Source organism: Nerophis ophidion, linkage group LG15, assembly GCF_033978795.1.
Source record: "Nerophis ophidion isolate RoL-2023_Sa linkage group LG15, RoL_Noph_v1.0, whole genome shotgun sequence".
Lineage (NCBI taxonomy): Eukaryota > Metazoa > Chordata > Actinopteri > Syngnathiformes > Syngnathidae > Nerophis > Nerophis ophidion.
In genome coordinates, this window is record NC_084625.1 from 7,473,695 (window position 1) to 7,492,647 (window position 18,953).

At 41.2% G+C, this 18,953-nt stretch overlaps 2 protein-coding genes across 4 annotated transcripts in view; one reads left to right on the forward strand and one right to left on the reverse strand.

The window, feature by feature from the left end:
* The window catches only part of LOC133569182 (NACHT, LRR and PYD domains-containing protein 1b allele 1-like), a 26,037-nt gene extending 21,897 nt beyond the window's left edge, over positions 1 to 4,140 (reverse strand). Inside the window, exons 1-2 of one of the 2 annotated variants that reach the window (XM_061921386.1) lie at positions 4,069 to 4,140; positions 2,572 to 2,775 (exon numbers count right to left, since the gene is read on the reverse strand). The gene's annotated coding sequence lies outside the window, so the exon portion shown is untranslated. Of the gene's footprint in view, positions 1 to 2,567; positions 2,776 to 4,068 lie in introns of both variants that reach the window. The other variant, XM_061921385.1, reaches the window with a different exon arrangement.
* Positions 4 to 18,652, forward strand: LOC133569181 (histone-lysine N-methyltransferase EZH2). 2 transcript variants are annotated; one of them, XM_061921381.1, is made up of 19 exons: positions 4 to 333; positions 5,150 to 5,273; positions 5,429 to 5,557; positions 5,634 to 5,753; positions 5,816 to 5,936; positions 7,343 to 7,498; positions 7,562 to 7,664; positions 7,742 to 7,911; positions 7,978 to 8,075; positions 8,138 to 8,354; positions 9,828 to 9,988; positions 10,054 to 10,189; positions 10,261 to 10,386; positions 10,454 to 10,632; positions 13,003 to 13,098; positions 13,163 to 13,244; positions 13,316 to 13,396; positions 13,457 to 13,541; positions 17,685 to 18,652. In XM_061921381.1, the coding sequence occupies exons 1-19, from the start codon at positions 305 to 307 to the stop codon at positions 17,743 to 17,745; spliced, it is 2,274 nt and encodes a 757-aa protein (XP_061777365.1). In that variant the 5' UTR covers positions 4 to 304; the 3' UTR covers positions 17,746 to 18,652. The 2 variants fall into 2 exon arrangements, with proteins under 2 accessions (XP_061777365.1, XP_061777366.1); XM_061921382.1 differs by having other exon boundaries at positions 7,742 to 7,905.
* Positions 18,653 to 18,953: the final 301 nt, after the last annotated feature.

Here is an 18,953-nt window from a genome sequence, read left to right on the forward strand (position 1 = left end):
CAAACGTTTGGCGCCTCTTAGACCTGCGGCAGCGGCCAGTGGGTGGTGAGAAGAGAGCGGGCACCGGGGGTTGTTTTGCCGAATTGAAGAGAAATCGGCGGCGTAAACATTTTTTTTTTCGTATGTGTAACAACTCAGATAGCGCCGAGCCTGTTGAAGTCAAGTCACGGCACTGCCGGAGTGAAAGGTTTTGTCTTTGTGAGCTAACTACTCGCCAGCTATCGCGCTAACCCCCTGCTAGCTAGCAAGCTAATCGGCAACACAAAGGACGACTTTGCTGGTTTGTGAGCCGGCGCGGTCTCGAATGACGACGGAGCCTCCGACGCAGGCAAGGCGAGCTGTCTGAATGTGCCTCTTGTTTCCCAAGAATATAGAATATCATTGACTCCTGTAATGTCAGGCGACTCTTTTGTTTGGTAACTTATTCACAGCTAAGCTAGCTAAGTCGGGGTGTAAACTTCCAGGCAGCCTTCATTCATGCCGGGGCTGCTTCTTTAGGACTTCACTCAAAGGCCTACTGAAATGAGATTTTCTTAATTAAACGGGGATAGCAGGTCCATTATATGTGTCATACTTGACCATTTGGCAATATTTTTGCTGTAAGGATTTAATAGAGAACATCGACGATAAAGTTCGCAACTTTTGGTGTTGATTAAAAAAAGCGTTGCCTGTACCGGAAGTAGCAGACGAGGTGCGCGTGACGTCACCGGTTGTAGGGCTCCTCACATTGTTTATAATCATGGCCACCGGCAGCAAGTGCAATTCGGACCGAGAAAGCGACGATTTCCCCATTAATTTGAGTGAGGATGAAAGATTCGTGGATGAGGAAAGATAGAGCGAAGCACTATAAAAAAGAGTAGGCGACGGCTCCAGGCGGCGGCAGTGTGACTGATTCAGATATTAGAGACATTTACTAAGATAATTCTGGAAGATCCCTTTTCTGCGTATCGTGTTAATAGTGTTTTAGTGAGATTATAGTCATACCTGAAAGTCGGAGGGCTGCGGTGAACGCCAGTGTCTCTCAGAGAAGCCAGTGAAGGAGCCAAGATCACAGCTGCCTTTTTGACAGCTACAGGAGGAGGTCGCATAATCCACTCAAGTCTCCGGTAAGAGCCGACTTAATATCACAATTTTCCCATCCAAAATCTTGCTGGTTGACGTAGAGAATCATGTTCGCATGACCGCTCTGTGTTAAAGCTTCACAACAAACAAAGAAACACCCGCTGTGTTTCGGTGCTAAAGGGAGCTGCTATCCACCGCTTTCCACCAACAGCATTATTCTTTATAGTCTCCATTATTAATTAAACAAATTGAAAAAGATTCAGCAACAAAGATTTCCAGAATACTGTGTAATTATGCGATGAAAAGAGACGACTTAGCCGTATGTGGTGCTGGGCTAATATAATATGTCCGCTATAACCTGAGACGTCACAAACACGCTTCATCATACGTGTCATCATTCCGCGACGTTTTCAACAAGAAAGTCCGCGAGAAATTTAAAATTGTAATTTAGTCAATTAAACCGGCCGTATTGGCATGTGTTGCAATGTTAATATTTCATCATTGATATATAAAGTATCAGACTGCGTGGTCGCTAGTAGTGGCTTTCAGTAGGCTTTTAATATCTTGATATTTTTAGGCCTAAGTCAATTGACCAGAACTGTATTTATTAAACAGTTATTAAGCAGTGGCACAAACATTGTCATTTCAAAACAGAAAGTGCAAGATTGTCAGAGACATTTTTAACACAAGCTATTAGTGCAATTCTGTGCATGATGTCACTAAGATGACATATCAAAACAACACTAAATTAAAGTGCACTTTTTGTACAGAACGCCTCTACAATACTTTAAAACAAATAAAGTGCACTTTTGTGCATGATGTTACACAAGATATTTCAATAAATGTCAAATAAATATGAGCTGCATAATAGGATATAAAACTGCTATGTGGGAGGTTACTGCGAACGTTATCTCCTTCTGTAGTAGACAATTTTTTCCATACGGTGTTGATGGGGAAATGGTGGCCACGGCATTTTGTTGGTGTGGCACCGAATGGAGATTTTGAAATGCAGAGTAAGCATTCTTCATTCTCTAGCAGGTGACTTTTCAAATGATGCTACATATTAGCAGTAATGCTACTTTTTGTTGCAACGCTTTTGCCCCACACTTGACATTACAGATGTCTGTTCAACATATTCCCACTTAAAGCCAAACCACCACCAGGCGATGGACCCCGTTGTTTTTCTTGGGAATTCTTCCTTCATTTGTTACCAGATTTACACCTTCTTTCTCTCATATTACCCACTCGCACCACAGCTAACGTTAACATGCTGCTACCTCTCTGCTCCGCGAAGGCGTATATGTATGTAAGAAGGTGTGCTTGCTGTCTGTGAGAAGCAGAGCCAAAAAGGAGTAGGAAGAGCCTGTAGTGTAATGCCCGCAGCTAAAAACAACTGCTTGAGAACGTATACTCGAATATCACGATATAGTCATTTTCTATATCGCACAGAGTCAAACCCGCGATATATCGCCCAGCCCTAGAAAGGTTCATTAACTAAAACTTACTTACTCAATCCTCTTCGTCCCTTATGGGACATAAGGATTTGACGATCTGCCTCCAACTGGACCTGTCTTGAGCAAAATGCTGTGCCTCGCCCCAGGTTAGGTTTATCTCCTTCAGCTCAGCCGCCACGTGTTCTTGGGCCGGGCTTGCTTCCTTTTCCCAGGTGGAGTCCAACGTAGGGCAATCTTGGGGATGCGGTCTTGGTCCACCCTGAAAACATGCCCAAGCCATTGGAATCGGCGGCATTTGATCTCTAGCACCACACTGTTGCACTTGGCCCCCTTGTATAGCTGTGCATTGGATATTTTCTCAGGCCAGAAGATTTGACAAGAGTTTCCTGAGGCATCCATCATTAACTAAAAGCTTTACTAAAAATAAGTTTTCAAATGTTTCTTAAAAGTGTCAATCAACACAGTCAAGATGACGGAGGGACTGGTGCAAGTTGTTCCAGAGTCTGGGAGCTATAGCCTGGAATACCAGGTCTCCACAGGTTTAAAAACGAGTTTTTGGGATCTTTCGAAGACCCTGGCCTGAAGACCGGAGGCTGCTCCCTGAGGAGTGGGGGCATGCCCAAGTCAGTGATGCACTGAGGGGCCTCACCATGCAACGCACTGAATGTCAGGACTAAAATCTTTAACTAAATGCAGATAAAACGGGAGTGATATGGGCTGTTCTGGGTGCACTGGTCAAAAGTCTGTCAGCGGCATTTTATACAGTCTGAAGTCTCTTTAGCGTTGACTTGTTGAAGAGAGCGAAAAGAGAATGGCAATAGTCTATGCGAGACAAAATGAACGCGTGAATGATCATTTGAAGATCCAAATTTGACAACAAATTATATTTCTGAGATTATATAAACAGTTTTTGGTCAGTTGATGACAGTGACCCTCCTAAGACAGACTGATCCAACACAAGCCCAAGGTTTATGAGGCTGCTTTTAACAGATGCACCCAGAGCACCAAGGGAGTTCTTGATCAAGGGGATGTTTTTGTCAGTAGCAATTATCAAAGTTTCCGTTTTGTTTGAATTCGTCTGGAGGAAATTTGAGGACAACCAATTTTTAATAGAGGATATGCACTCCAAGAACTCAAATAAAAAGAGAAACTGAATCATTGAAGGAGCGTAACAGTTGAATATTATCTGCGTGGAAAAGACACGACCCAATTAAAGTAGACTTTTCCTACTTAACTATGTAGTTATCGCGAATTGGTGTCATGTCGACAAACCACCTTTCCAGTTACTGCTGTTATCAAAGATCTATTTCCATAGATTAAAATCTGGTGGGCGATGGTGACAAAGAAGCGCTGCTAAATAACTGCAATGAGGAAATGCTGCAAATACCAAACGTCCAAAACTGCAATGAGGAAATGTTCCCAGTCAATTGAACAAAAAGAAAGTTTGCCAGGCGGCCAGATTTGAGGTGTTTGTGATTTCAGCATTTGTTTTGGTTTTGGGTCATTGCTGTGTGTTTGCCCGTCTGTCACCGTATTTTAATGTGAAACTCACTTCCATGTTTAAGTAGATCGTAAACACACAGCTGTTGGAAGTAGTAGTCCTCCTTCCTTCGCTGGCATCGAGCCTCAGTTCCAGACAGGAAGTTGCTTTGTGGACAAAAAGAGTCAACGTGAGTAGATGCTAAGACTGGGTGATATGGCTGGAAACAGTATACAAATACAAAAGTTTTATATCTGCAATATCGATCATTATTGATATTTTAATGACCTATTGGAAATAAGGACCAGGAGAAAAATATTACATGTAAATATTTTCATTTAAAATGTAACCTTCCTCTGATTATAATCCTCAGGCAGAAAGGAAAGGAAATGTCAACACAACCATGGAAAACACATAATTTGAAACATTTTAACAGTAATTTCTTAAAATGAAGGTACTGAATGAAAAATGCCTTATAAAGTGTAACAAAATAGTGTGAAAATGTAAACAGAAAGCTGAGATGGCTGTTAGCGTGTCACTCCCACTGATCAGTACTTTCTGCGTTGCTCGGTTACCAGAGAACAAGGGCCTTTGTTCATGCAACCAACCTTGCTTCGCAACTTACATCGTACAATATACAGAACAAGACAAGAGTACCGAAGTACTCTTATTACTTTGGTACTCTTGTCTTGTTCTGTATATTGTACAGTATTTTGTATTTCTACAGTGTTTTGTATATTGTACAGGATTGCTTGTTATTTTTATTGGATAGAAGTCTGTTTATTTTAATTGTTAGTTTTTCCTTTATTACCTCGTGTTATTTATTTTAGCCCATATTTGTTCCCACAACCGCACCTTAAGTTGGAGTCTTTAATCTCGTTATATGCAAATATAATGACAATAAAGTCTATTCTATTAAATTCTAACTTCCAGTTTCATCCAAGAAAGAAGGAAAAAAAATTGTCCGTTTTATAAAACGCATTTTTAAAATTAATGTCGATTTAAATATTGATATCGTTTAATCGGCCAGCCTTAGTAGATGCTGTCAACGCTGACTTGGAGGTGATCAGATTTGAAGTAGAAGAGGCTGCATTATTAGCTGGTTAACAAAAGCGGGGATGTTCGTTGCCACCATGATGATGTGTGTGTGCAGGTCCATCATGGTGCTGACTGGGAAGCGTTCAGAGAAAGGTCCGGGGCGCTGGAAGAGGAGAGTCAAGTCTGAGTACATGAGGCTGCGCCAGCTCAAGCGTTTCAGGCGGGCCGACGAAGTCAAGGTTCGTTGATCTTTATGGAATAGAATTAAACGCAATGGGGCGCAATGTGATTTGACTCTTTTCTGATGGTATTGTGAGTTGACCGTTTCCCTCCAGGGATTATGTAAATCAAAGTTGTTGCCGGCGCATGAGCCAATGACGTCCATTTGTTCCAGAGCATGTTCAACACCAACCGCCAGAAAATCCTGGAGCGCACCGACATCTTGAACCAGGAGTGGAAGACCCGCCGCATCCAGCCGGTCCACATCATGACGTCTGTGAGCTCGCTCAGAGGCACGCGGGAGGTCAGCGGGTTAACATTGAGCTCGGCCTGCGCTCGTTTTGTTCGTTTTTGTTTTCCAAGTTGCGCTCTCTTTGCAGTGCACAGTGGACAGCGGCTTCTCCGAGTTCCCGCGTCAAGTCATCCCCCTGAAGACCCTGAACGCAGTGGCCTCCATCCCTGTCATGTACTCGTGGTCGCCGCTGCAGCAGAACTTCATGGTCAGTGAAACACTATCTGAGGTACCATCTTTAAATCTTTAACAATTTTTTTTTTTTCTCAGGTAGAAGATGAGACGGTGCTCTATAACATTCCATACATGGGAGACGAGATCCTGGACCAGGATGGCACCTTCATTGAAGAGCTCATTAAGAACTACGATGGCAAAGTCCACGGAGACAGAGGTGGGCTCAGATGTGTCGTCCAGAATCTAGCCTTGATGCTGTTTAAAAAATGTTTTCGTAAGCCCGACTGAAAACATGCTGTTTTGTGTATTTAGTTTTAATGCCATTGAGCTGTTTGTCCACACTTGAGTGTCACTAAAACATTGTGCACTTGAGAAAATATGTTAGCCTAGCTATTTTAGCTACATGCTAACATTTTAATAGCAACATCCTGCTAGGTTAAAATATCAAACTTACAGCTCCCAAGTTTTGATGAGTTATGGCTTTATTTTAAGATGTGTAGCAAAACATGACAACTTCTTCTCTGAAAAGTGGCGCAAACTAGTGAGGGAGATGGTAGACCTCCAGCCAAAAGTATTTGTTGCTATTTTAGGTCAAATGTTGATTGCAGAAACATGTCAGCTGGCATGATTGTGTGTGTCAAACATTTTGATTTAGACTTAGGTAGGGTTGTACGGTGTACCGGTAATAGTATAGTATCGTGATAGTAATGAATCAAAAACGGTACTATACTATGTTTGAAAAGAACTGGTTCACCATATTTTTATTATTTTTACAGGCATGATGGCGCGTTGTCGTCACGTCATAACAGTGCTGGTTTTACAGGTGGAGGAGCGTGTTCATTAACGCAGAGGAAAATTCACCTGGACAGTGTGGCAGTTTTTTAAAATGTTTTTTAAACGGACCGTAGTCAGACTAAGGCGCTTGTAATCAGTAATACCACACCACCTTAGCTGCCTTCGCCATAACTTCCTAGCAAAAAAGCTGTAGAAAGTATTTTTCCTTAGGTTTTTCAATGTTCCCATTTTCACCATTTTGATGCACTTTTTGAGGCATTCATGTATTCCTTATTTTTGCTCCTTAACCTTGAGAGGTTATTAAGTGTTTGTGATTTTAAAATGTTTACATTCTTTTCCATGCTTGTGTTGGACATTTCCTTTCTGCATTGATCGCTGAGGGAATTATAGTCAGGAAGGTAAAATTTGAAATAAATGTGTACATTTTATATTTTTCTCATGTAAAGTTTTTTTAGTCACTAGAGAAAAGCATTATATAAATGTAATTAATTTTCCAATTCACTTCCTGTTCCTTATTTTCCATAGGTCATAACAAATATCAATAACTGTATCAGCCGATATAAAACTTCTATATTGTGATAGTTTTGAGCCCTAATTTATAATAAATGCCAATTTGCAATTCAAAATCTGTGATACACAGAGACTGTAGTAAGTAAACCGCCAAGTAGTGTGGGGGAAAATTTACTATAGTTTTCTTTGTGTATGAAAATAAATTGTTTGAATGATTTGCAATGTCCGCAGAATTTGTTACAAAAAAGTGACGAATAAGGGCTGGCATAAATTAAAAATTAAAAGGTATAACAAAAAAGTGCAAATCTTTGCTTACAGAATGCGGCTTCATCAACGACGAGATCTTCGTGGAGTTGGTGAGCTCGCTGGCGCAGTACAGCGACAACGAGGACGAGGAGGAAGAAGAGCCCGACTTCAAGATGGAGATGTGCGATGGCAAGGAGCACCTGGAGGACGCACACCACATCAACGAGAGTGAGGACGCCACACCAGCACCACTTCACCACTACAACCTAATATAATGTGTGTCTGTTCCAGACCATACAAACGATTGCAGCAGGAGGTTTCCCTCTGACAAGATCTTTGAAGCCATCTCAGCCATGTTCCCCGACAAAGGTTCTACTGAAGAGCTGAAAGAGAAGTATGTGTCTTCTCCAGCTGACCTGCAACCCTCAGTTAGCGTCCATCTTGCCGTTCTCACGTGTGTCTGTGTCTCAGGTACAAGGAGCTGACACAGCAGCAGCTTCCTGGCGCCTTGCCTCCAGAGTGCACGCCCAACATCGACGGGCCCAACGCTCGCTCCGTGCAGCGCGAGCAGAGCCTGCACTCCTTCCACACGCTCTTCTGCAGGCGTTGCTTCAAATACGACTGCTTCCTGCATCGTGAGTGTGAGGCCACATCACCGCCGCGCTTCCGTTGCAAATTGTCCGGTCTCACCCCGTGTTTACCCGCAGCTTTCCACGCCACTCCCAACACGTACAAGCGTAAGAACCTGGAAAACCTGGTGGACAGCAAGCCTTGTGGCGAGGACTGCTACATGTACCTGCTGCAGGTCAGCCGCTTGTCTTCCTCACTCACTCTCTGACTGCCAAGTTGACACGCGTGTCGTCTCAGGAGGGGATGGCGAGTGAGTATCCTGCGGGGGGAGCCGGCGAGCGTGCCAAGACGCCCTCCAAGCGTACGACGGGGCGGCGCCGTGGACGACTTCCTAACAGCAACAGCCGCCCCGGCACACCCACTGTTTCCTCAGAGGCGAAGGACACGGACAGCGAGCGAGAAGGCAGCAAAGATGACGAGGAAGACAAGAAGGACGACAACAGCAGCAGCTCAGGTGACATCATTAGAGTCCATCAGGGGTGTCCAAACTTGGGCTGCATACCGAAAAGTCAAAGTGTACTGGGGCCATTTTGATATTATTTTATTTACTTTAAAAACATGCCAAAAACAGACATTACTTAAGGACATGATTACATCAGAGGTCTCAAACTCAAGGCGTGGATTTAAGCCTGGAAATAATGTGCGGCATTAAAGCACTTTATTTTTCTTACTAAGCATACTCGTTCTTTCAATTTTGACGGAAAAATTGCATGTACTGCTTACTAGGGCTGCGAATCTTTGGGTGTCCCACTATTCGATTCAATATCGATTCTTGGGGTCGCAATTCGATAACATATCGATTTTTTCCGATTCAAATCTATTCTCGATTCAAAAACGATACTTTTCCGATTCAAAACGATTCTGTGTTCATTCAATACATAGGATTTCAGCAGGATCTACCCCAGTCTGCTGACATGCTAGCAGAGTAGTAGATTTTTATAAAAAAGGCTTTTATAATTGTAAGGGACAATGTTTTATCAACCGATTGCAATAATGTAAATATGTTTTAACTATTAAACGAACCAAAAATATGACTTATTTTATCTTTGTGAAAACATTGGACACAGTGTGTTGTCAAGCTTATGAGATGCGATGCAAGTGTAAGCCACTGTGACACTATTCTTTTATTTTTATTTTTATAAATGTAATGATAATGTAAATGAGGGATTTTTAATCACTGCTATGCTGAAATTATAACTAATATTGATACTGTTGTTGATATTAATTTTTGTTTCACTACTTTCGGTTTCTGTGTCGTGTTTGTGTCTCCTCTCAATTGCTCTGTTTATTGCAGTTCTGAGTGTTGCTGGGTCAGGTTTGGTTTTGGAATTGGATTGCATTTTTAAGGTATGGCTGTGTAGTGTTTTTTTGGATTGAGAATCCAAAAAAACGATGAGAATGAGAATCGATTCTGAATCGCACAACGTATTCGATTCGTATTCGAATGTTTTTTTTCCCACACCCCTACTGCTTACCATTGAATGTCTTTTAAACTTGAGAATAATCTGACCACGCAAAAACAATTGCACTAAAACAGGCGTGTCCAAAGTGCCGCTCGTAGCTGCAGTTTTGTTGGACAAAAAAACATTAGGAATGTAATGAGGAAAAAAAGCAGACATTTGGACACTCGGTTCAAATTTTTCCCACAAAGAGTCATATACTGATATTAAAATTTTTCACTTGACACATAGCTGATAGTAAGTTTTGATATAAAATGTCTTTTTCTAGCATCTTACATAATAAATAAAAATATCAACATGTCCTCCCCACTCATCACAAAGCGTCTTTTTGCTCTTTTTCTTCCATTTTTAATGCTTTTTTCCCCCACGACACATTGCGGGCCAATACAACTGGAGTTTTGGGCCACACTTTAGACACCTGTGCATTCACTATGTTGTGCTCCTATAATGGCTCCTATCTCCTGCAGAAGGAAACTCGCGCTGTCAGACGCCCGTCAAGATGAAACTTACCGCCGAGACGCTGGAGTGGAGCGGCGCCGAGGCCTCGCTGTTCCGCGTCCTCATCGGCACGTATTACGACAACTACTGCGCCATCGCGCGCCTCATCAGCACCAAGAGCTGCCGACAGGTGAGCGCCCAGCTTCACGCGGCATCAATGTTTGCAGGGTGGTCACACTTCTCCACACGGCACAGGTGTACGAGTTCCGGGTAAAAGAGTCCAGCATCATCGCCCGCGCCCCGGCCGAAGACGAGGACACGCCCCCCAGGAAGAAGAAGAGGAAGCACCGGCTGTGGGCCACTCACTGCAGGAAGATCCAGCTGAAGAAAGGTCAGCGGTCACATGACACGCCCTCACCACTGACGCATCACATGCTGTCTGTCTGACCGCACCCCTTCCAGACGGCTCGTCCAATCACGTTTACAACTACCAGCCGTGTGACCACCCGCGCCAACCCTGCGACTCGTCGTGCCCGTGTGTCACCGCTCAGAACTTTTGCGAGAAGTTCTGCCAGTGCAGCTCAGAGTGTAAGCGCCACACCCCTTTCCCCGGCTCTTACAGCGCTCACGCCTTTTGTCCTCGGGCCGCCCGCAGGTCAGAACCGCTTCCCAGGCTGCCGCTGCAAAGCTCAGTGCAACACCAAGCAGTGTCCGTGCTACTTGGCCGTGAGGGAGTGCGACCCCGACCTCTGCCTCACGTGCGGCGCCGCCGAGCACTGGGACAGCAAGAACGTCTCCTGCAAGAACTGCTCCATCCAGAGGGGCGCCAAAAAGGTGACGCCCACACTCAATCAGGGGTCCAAACTTTTTCCACTCAAGAAACTAAAGCATGCAGGGGCCAGTTTGATCATTTTCTATTTTAAAACAATACAATATTTACCGCATTTCCTTAAATTGCCAGGTATATATTATCCACATGCCTCGTTTTACCGCCGGGTCAAACTCGTTTCGCAAAATAATAAGCACGTGCTTAGAATTACTGCCGGGTCAAACTTGTTTAGCAAAATAATTAGCGCATGCCTCGGATTACCGCCGGGTCAAACTCATTTCGCAGATTAGCAAGCATATGCCTCGTTTTACCGCCGGATCAAACTCATCAGGTCACGAGTGACACATGACGTTGACAACAACAGTTTTCTAAACTGGACTTTCAATCGAAGCAGGAGGTAATAAATAAGGGAGATCTCCATCGAGACAGAGAGACTTTTAAAACTGAAGAAAGATAAGGAAGACTTCTATAAAGAAGTTATCGATGCTTTTGTTCAGAAGGAGCGGTGCATGGACTTCATTTATACGTAAAGGTAAGACCATAATGTTTTTTTTTTTTTTTATTAAATGTGCTTTTCATGACAGTATCCTTACATCACACTCAAATTTATAAGCGCATGCCTAAATTTAACGCATGCCTTTGGTAAGTGCTGGAGTGAGAAGAAATTGAAAATTAATTAGCGCCCCGGCGCTAATTCAAGGAAATACGGTACTTTAACTTTAGGGCTCTCCTTAAGTTTGGGAAATATTAAAAAGGGCCTGTTATAAAAGTTATTTATGTAGAACAATCAACTTGACATAAAGTTTTATTTCATATATATATAAAAAATTTTATATGCCTGTTTTATAGTAGAAAACCCTGTTTTTTATGGTAAAAGCACCAAATATGCAATATTTCTCCCAAAAAATTCAAAGTGAAATACTTGATGTGAAGTAACTGAAGCTTTTACTAGGTCAATCATTCACATTGATTTTGATTCTTTAGTATTTTCTCGAATCTTTAGTATTTTTTTTGCAATAAGTTACAAAAAAAAATTAAAATAATCACACTAAAAAGATTTTGAGGATCCAAATTTGCTCCACTCATGAGTAATAAGTCATATATGATTATTTTTAACTTTTAATGCTTGAATATCTACATCAGATCTGTCCATCAATTTAATTTATTTAATATATATCATGTAAATTTATATATAAAATAACCTTAGTTTTGATATGGCAAAAACAAAAAATATAAAAAATGTTACCCAAAAAATATTTGAAAGTGTAATTTTTGATGTGAAGTAATTGAAGCCATTACTAGGTCAATCTTTCACAAGATTGATTTTTTTTATATATATATATATTTTTTTTAGCAATGACAGGTTTAAAAACATTTTAAAAAGCGCACAAAATATGAATTGTATTTCTTGTAGAAAACCTTTGCTTTTATATGACAAAATATGCCTTTTTTCCCCTAAAATATTCAAATGAGATATCTGATGGGAATTAATTGGAGCCTTAAGTCATAATTCATAATATTAATTTTGATTCATTATTTTTTTTTAGCAATGACGGGTTTAAAATTTTTTTTAAAAGCGTTCAAAACATGAATTGTATTTCTTGTAGAAAACCTTTGCTTTTATGACAAATTATGCCTTTTTTTCCCTAAAAATATTTAAGTGAGATATCTGATGTGAAGTAATTGGAGCCTTAAGTCATAATGTTGTGACTTATGGGTTGTATAGTTCGTGTGTGATGATCATTCATAATATGCATGCTAGATTTAATAGCTGATAAATTAATCTATTATTTACAGTTAAAACGAGTTAAAAGTGAATTTATATTTATTTGTGCATGTATTTTATATAGATTTTTTGAGAAACACTTACACTGGATTGATTTGTTTTCTATTTTATAGCCTAACAAAGGGTTAACTAAAATACTGCATGTTCCACAATGCATTGCGGCCAACCGGATGTAAAAAAAGAAGCGGGAGCAGCTGCATTGTGGTTGATGAGATTAAGCTTTAAGAGCCTACGGGTGATGAATGAATGACAGATAACAAGATATAAGGATTGTTTTGTACCGTTTGTATCGCCATTTTTTTCTTATATGAATTAAAACTTTAATACACATTTCGACATCCTGTTCAATACTTTGATCGCAGTTAATCTACACCTAATTCATAACATTAATTTAAATTTATTATTTTTCTATTTGTTTTGTCGTTACAGTACCCAATTTTATTTCATTTTTAATGTTTATTTTAATAATTGTATTTGTAGAATGTGGCACAAGCCGTTAAAAAATGATCTGCGTACTTTGGACACCCTCATACTAAATCACCTTTGACCGCTGTTAGCTTACTGACTCCGCCCTCTTTTTCCTCCTCAGCACCTGCTGCTCGCTCCGTCCGACGTGGCGGGCTGGGGCATCTTCATCAAGGAGCCGGTCCAGAAGAACGAGTTCATCTCTGAATACTGCGGCGAGGTAGGACGGCACGCAGGAAGTAGACTATAACGTGCAAATGCTAACGTGCCTTCGTCACCACCAGATCATCTCTCAGGATGAGGCGGACCGCAGAGGTAAAGTGTACGACAAGTACATGTGCAGCTTCCTCTTCAACCTCAACAACGGTATGTAGTCACATGACGCCGTCTTCCCCGCAGCCTTCCAGCTGACATGGTCTCCCACTTTCCTCCCTTAGACTTCGTGGTAGACGCCACGCGTAAAGGCAACAAGATCCGCTTCGCCAACCACTCGGTCAACCCCAACTGCTACGCCAAAGGTAAGAAGACGCTCACCGGCGACAACGTGCTGACTACCGCTTCTGTCCGTCCGTCCGCAGTGATGATGGTGAACGGCGACCACCGCATTGGCATCTTCGCCAAGAGAGCCATCCAGACGGGGGAGGAGCTGTTCTTTGACTACAGGTAACACGCCTTGGTCACGTGACCACACGTGCCAAGGACAAAACAGGTTTTAGTTCCAGGCCCTGAAGGCCAGAAGGAGGAGTGTTCATTAATGAAATCTGCCTTTTTAAACGTTCATCTTCACACCAAAAATATCACTTCCACCTTTTAATGTACTCGCTGTTCCTCTCGCCTAAACACCGCACTGAATGGCAGCAAGGGCAGCCAAAACAAGCTCACGAGTTAGCATCATCTAACTCAGTGTTTTTCAACCATGAGTTAGTCTGGTGTGCCGTGCGAGATGATCTCATTTCATTTGGGTTAAAACTTTTTTTTTTGCAAACCAGTAGTTATAGTCTGCAAATGATGTGTTGTTGTTGTTGAGTGTCAGTGCTGTCTAGAGCTCAGCAGAGTAACCGTGTAATACTCTTCTATATCAGTAGGTGGCAGCCGGTAGCTAATTGCTTTGTAGATGTCGGAAACAGCGGGAGGCAGCGTTCAGGTAAAAAGGTATCTAATGCTAAAACTAAAAATAAACAAAAGGTGAGCGCCCCTAAGAAAAGGCATTGAAGCTTAGGGGAGGCTATGCAGAACCAAACTAAAACTTAACTGGCTACAAATTAAACAAAAACAGAATGCTGGACGACAGCAAAGACTTACTGTGGAGCAAATACGGCGTCCACAAAGTACATCCGAACATGACAACTGTCTCCACAAAGAAGGATAAAAACAACTGGAATATTCTTGACTGCTGAAACAAAGTAAATGCGGGAAATATCGCTCAAAGGAAGACATGAAACTGCTACAGGAAAATACCAAAAAAAGAGCAATAGCCACCAAAATGGGAACACAAGACAAGAAATAAAACAATACAGACAGGAAAACAACAAAAAGCTAAATTAGTCAGGGCTTGATGTGATAGGTCATGACAGTACACCTACTTTGAGACAAGAACTATACTGATGCATGCTTGGTTATGGTTTAAAGTCATAGCCAACTATTGCAACTACTATTTTTTACAGTTAATTGAGTTTCATTTTTTATGATTTTTGCTGGTGGTGTAACTCCGCATTTTTTAAACGCAAAAGATGTACTTTGGATCAAAAAAGGTTGAACAACACTGATCTGACTAGATTACTTGTCATCGCCGATCGCGCTTCCTTCCACAAAGCTGATGGCCGTCTACTTTGCTGCTCATCTTGTTGGGATGTTTACAATCAGAACATTCTTAGTTCCCAACCAGTTGTGGTTGTAGAGTATTTTTTGATCGGGAAGGTATACTTTTGATGTAAACAGGAAGTATATTACCTTAGCGGGTGTGGCTACAGCAGGCGAGCTACTTCTCCATTGACCAAGTGGAGGGGATCTACCTCATTTATATTTATTTATTTATGAAAGAGACATTTTTGTTAACAAGTTAAAGGTGTTTAATAGGGTTGTAACGTTACACAAAGATTTCGGTTCGGTACGTGGTTCGGTTAATTTTTGGTACAGTAAGAAAATAATCAATCAATGTTTACTTATATAGCCCTAAATCACTAGTGTCTCAAAATATAACAAAATATAAATTTTTGGGTTCCGTCCGTTTTCTGCCGCTTATTCCCTTTTGGGGTCGCGGGGGGCGCTGGCGCCTATTTAACAAATTTGCTAAATCTTCCATTAAAAGTGATTTTCTTAGTGGAATATTTGATTTGAAGTAATCGGAAACTTAGGTCAATAATTCATAATATTTATTTTGATTCAATATTATGTTTTGAGCAATGACAGTTTGAAAGAAAAAAAAAACAGATTTACTTTATTAGTCAATGTTGCATCTTTTTCAAAAATTACATTTAGCCTTTAAGCTTTTTTATTTCACTTTTGTTTATGTTTTTGTTTATCCAAATAGTATTTTTAGAATGTGCCATTGGCCTTTAAAACATTAGCTGTGGGCCACAAATGGCCTCCAGGGCACACTTTTAACACCCCTGCTATAGATAATGAAAAATAAAATCTGAAAGATTTATGGGTAAAAAGCAGAGCCTGGCGACCAATGCGCATTTATCATAACTCTCTCGCTCTCTGTCTCTGCCTCTCCCTCATGAATGCTGCTGCAAACACAATATTTTGTTTTGTTTTTAAGCCCTTCTTAACCCTGAACGTACATTGAAAATACACGCATCCCTAACTTAAAAAGCCAGACATTTGAGGCATTTAAGAAACTCCACCCTGACAGCCCCGCAAAAGAGGACATGTTTGTTCGGTGAAAAGAGGAGGTATGGTCAGTCTATCCTAGCCTGGTCGCTGCTAGCATGCCGTGTGAAACTTGTTAGTAGATTGCACAGTACAGTACATATTCCGTACAATTGACCACTGAATGGTAACACCCCAATAAGTTGTTCAACTTGTTTAAGTCCACGTAAATCAATTTATGGTGCCTCAGTGTGCATAGTTTACACAACGTGCAGTGTGCTACTTAATATGTCCGTGTGGAACTCGTTCGTTACACCTCCGAACCGAAACCCCTGTACCGTTACACCCCTAGTGTTAAATAATACAAGCATTTTTAACACATATAGATTTCTTTCTTTCACAAAGAGGAGAATATAAGTTGGTGTGTGACCTGATTGTGATGACTTGCATGGATTAGAATCAAACAGCAGTGATGACAACGTCCACATTTTCAAATGGAGGAGAAATAAAGTCCTTCTTTCTGTCCACTACCACATGGAAGTGCTTGCTGTTTAGCATCTTATTTGTCCATACTATTTTTATACACTTTAAAAGAAATAATTAGCGGCAAACTCCTTTGCTTGTGAGCTTGTGCACTCTCGGTTTCTGAGACTCTTATTTTGTTGGCGCAGGCAGGATGAAGCAGCGCTTTTATTATGAAGGTAGGAACTATGCAGTCAGTCTCCAGAGTACGGCACGAGAGTCTGTTGAAATAAAAAGTGTTTTTTGCCTCCCTGTCGGTCATTTTTTCCTAATAATGGTCTGACAGAAGCCAGCATCGTCTCACAAGACCCTCAAGTGTCGTGAATGTCAATCAAGTGACGTATTGGTGAAGATTGATCGCTAATTTTTAGTGGTCTGTTTTTTTATGCCTGGCTGGTGATGGACGTAATGGACACACCTGTGCTGCAGGATAGAGTTGCCAAATAGGAAATATTCTCTGACTTCTTTCTGGACATGACATTTTCAATGATTATAATGTCAGTACAATTCTGTGGTACATGACGTGTGTCAAATCGTTAGTGCAGAAATATAAGTTTCATGATTTTCTTCTGGGTTTTGAATGGCTGCACTTCCTGCCAATAGAAATGTTACTTTTATTCTTAAAGGGTTCTCCAAAAAAATATAAACCAACACAATCTATATAAATCTGGGAGATATTTTTGGCTCCAAGTGGAATTTTATCCCACACATTAAAAGTAGCACAAAAATAGTTTTCTATCATCTTAAGAAGCTAGCCAAGGCCTGCCCGTTTCTCTCATGCCAACACAGATGTGCTAATGGTTGTTTTAATTTCCTGTGGTTGAAACTACTGTAATGCTCTCTGGATTTCCCAAAAAGAAGTCTACAATGTTACAAAAGTCAGAGGGCGGGAGCACATTACACCAGTTTTAAAGTTGCTCTATTGGCTTCCTGTCCGATTCAGTGCCCATTTCAAGTTGTAGTATTAGTTTTTGAATGTCTTTGCGCCGTCTTACATACCTGACCTGCTTTTACCTTATCAACCCTCGCCGATTCTCTGGCACCCAACTTTTATCTTTACCAAAAAGCAGAAGAAAGAGCCACGGTGAGGTGGCTTTCGGTGACTACAACCCCCTGCAGAGGCTCTTGATATTATTAAAAAAAGGTTCAAGATACCACTTTGATCACGCTTTTTACTTATATATGACTCTTTGTCATATATAATTTTTTGGGGTGTTTTTTTTTTGTATTTTATTTATTGCAATTATTAATACTATTCTCTCAATGTTGTGTTTACTAACGTGTTAATGTTTTTTATTTTTCTATGCTTCATACTATTATTTTTTTTTAGATGGTATTAGTTTGTTATTTAAAGGTGTTCTTCCTCAAATGTCAATAGTCATGTTTCCTTCTCTTCTTGCCTGTGTTTGAAAAGTGCTATGTGAATAAAGGTGGGTCTGATTTACTCACCACTTCATGTTCATGTGCCAGGTACAGTCAGGCGGACGCTCTCAAGTACGTTGGCATCGAGCGGGAGGCGGAGATGGCTTGATGTCTACTTCACCTGTGATGGAGCCTTACACACACACACACACTTCAGGAGAACAAGACATGTTAGCAACATTTCAGGAACAATCTTTTAGTCTTCTGGAGTGTCTTTTCAGAAAGTTTTGGTCTGAGCCCAAAGAACAATAATTTTTTTTTTTTGCTGTGAGATAAATCATCTCGATTCAACTTCAGGGACCAAATTCACCAGCAGCAGGCTTCTTTTTTTAAAACTGACAACTTGTTCACAGGCTGGCTTGTTTCTAGAAAACCATCTGTACTTTGGAAACCATTAACCAATCAGCCACAAACTTTTTTTTTTTACTTCTGGTGCTGAAGACTTTCTGAAACTCAGCCAAAAATGTTTAATATTCATCTGCTGTCTTCTTGTCGAAAGGCAAAACGTTTGCAACTATAAAAGGATTTGATTGACAAAGCTGGCTGTGCCTTCAATCAAATGTCTTATCACCTCCATGACGTCACTGCCAGCAAGGACTTGTTTGGCCACCAGGGGTGCTAAAGTCGATATTGTGGCGAGATGACACACCTTTGAAGCATGCTCACCTCGACTTTTGATGTGATTTCCTGCTGTAACATAAAAGCATCCAGTATCTGATTGTTGACGTGCAGCGTGCCACCTGCAGGTTTGATCACATTCCTGAGGAGTGACGTCACAAGCAGCTGCCAGTGGCGCTTGTGTAACAGATCATGTTTACAAAGAAAAAGGTGCTGATTTTGCTCAGCGATTGGCTGACGACAAGGCAAGGAGAGCCAATCAGCAGCAAGCACTCAGGCTCCACTTAGGACTTTTTTAATTCTGCAAAAAAAAAAAAAAAGATACATTTCCCACTTTAGTGGAAGGTGCTGACTTGTTAGTCACAGGGATTTTCTTTCAATAAATTCTACAAAACGTCTTTAGTGTCTTATTTTTGTGTTCTATTACATATGTATTGCTTAAAGGCCTACTGGATTTTCTTCTTTAAACGGGGATAGCAGGTCCATTCTATGTGTCATACTTGATCATTTCGCGATATTGCCATATTTTTGCTGAAAGGATTTAGTAGAGAACATCGATGATAAAGTTTGCAACTTTTGGTCGCTAATAAAGCCTTGCCTGTACCGGAAGTAGCAGACAATGTGCATGTGACGTCACGAGTTGTGGAGCGCCTCGCATCGGCACATTGTTTACAATCATGGCCACCAGCAGCGCGAGCG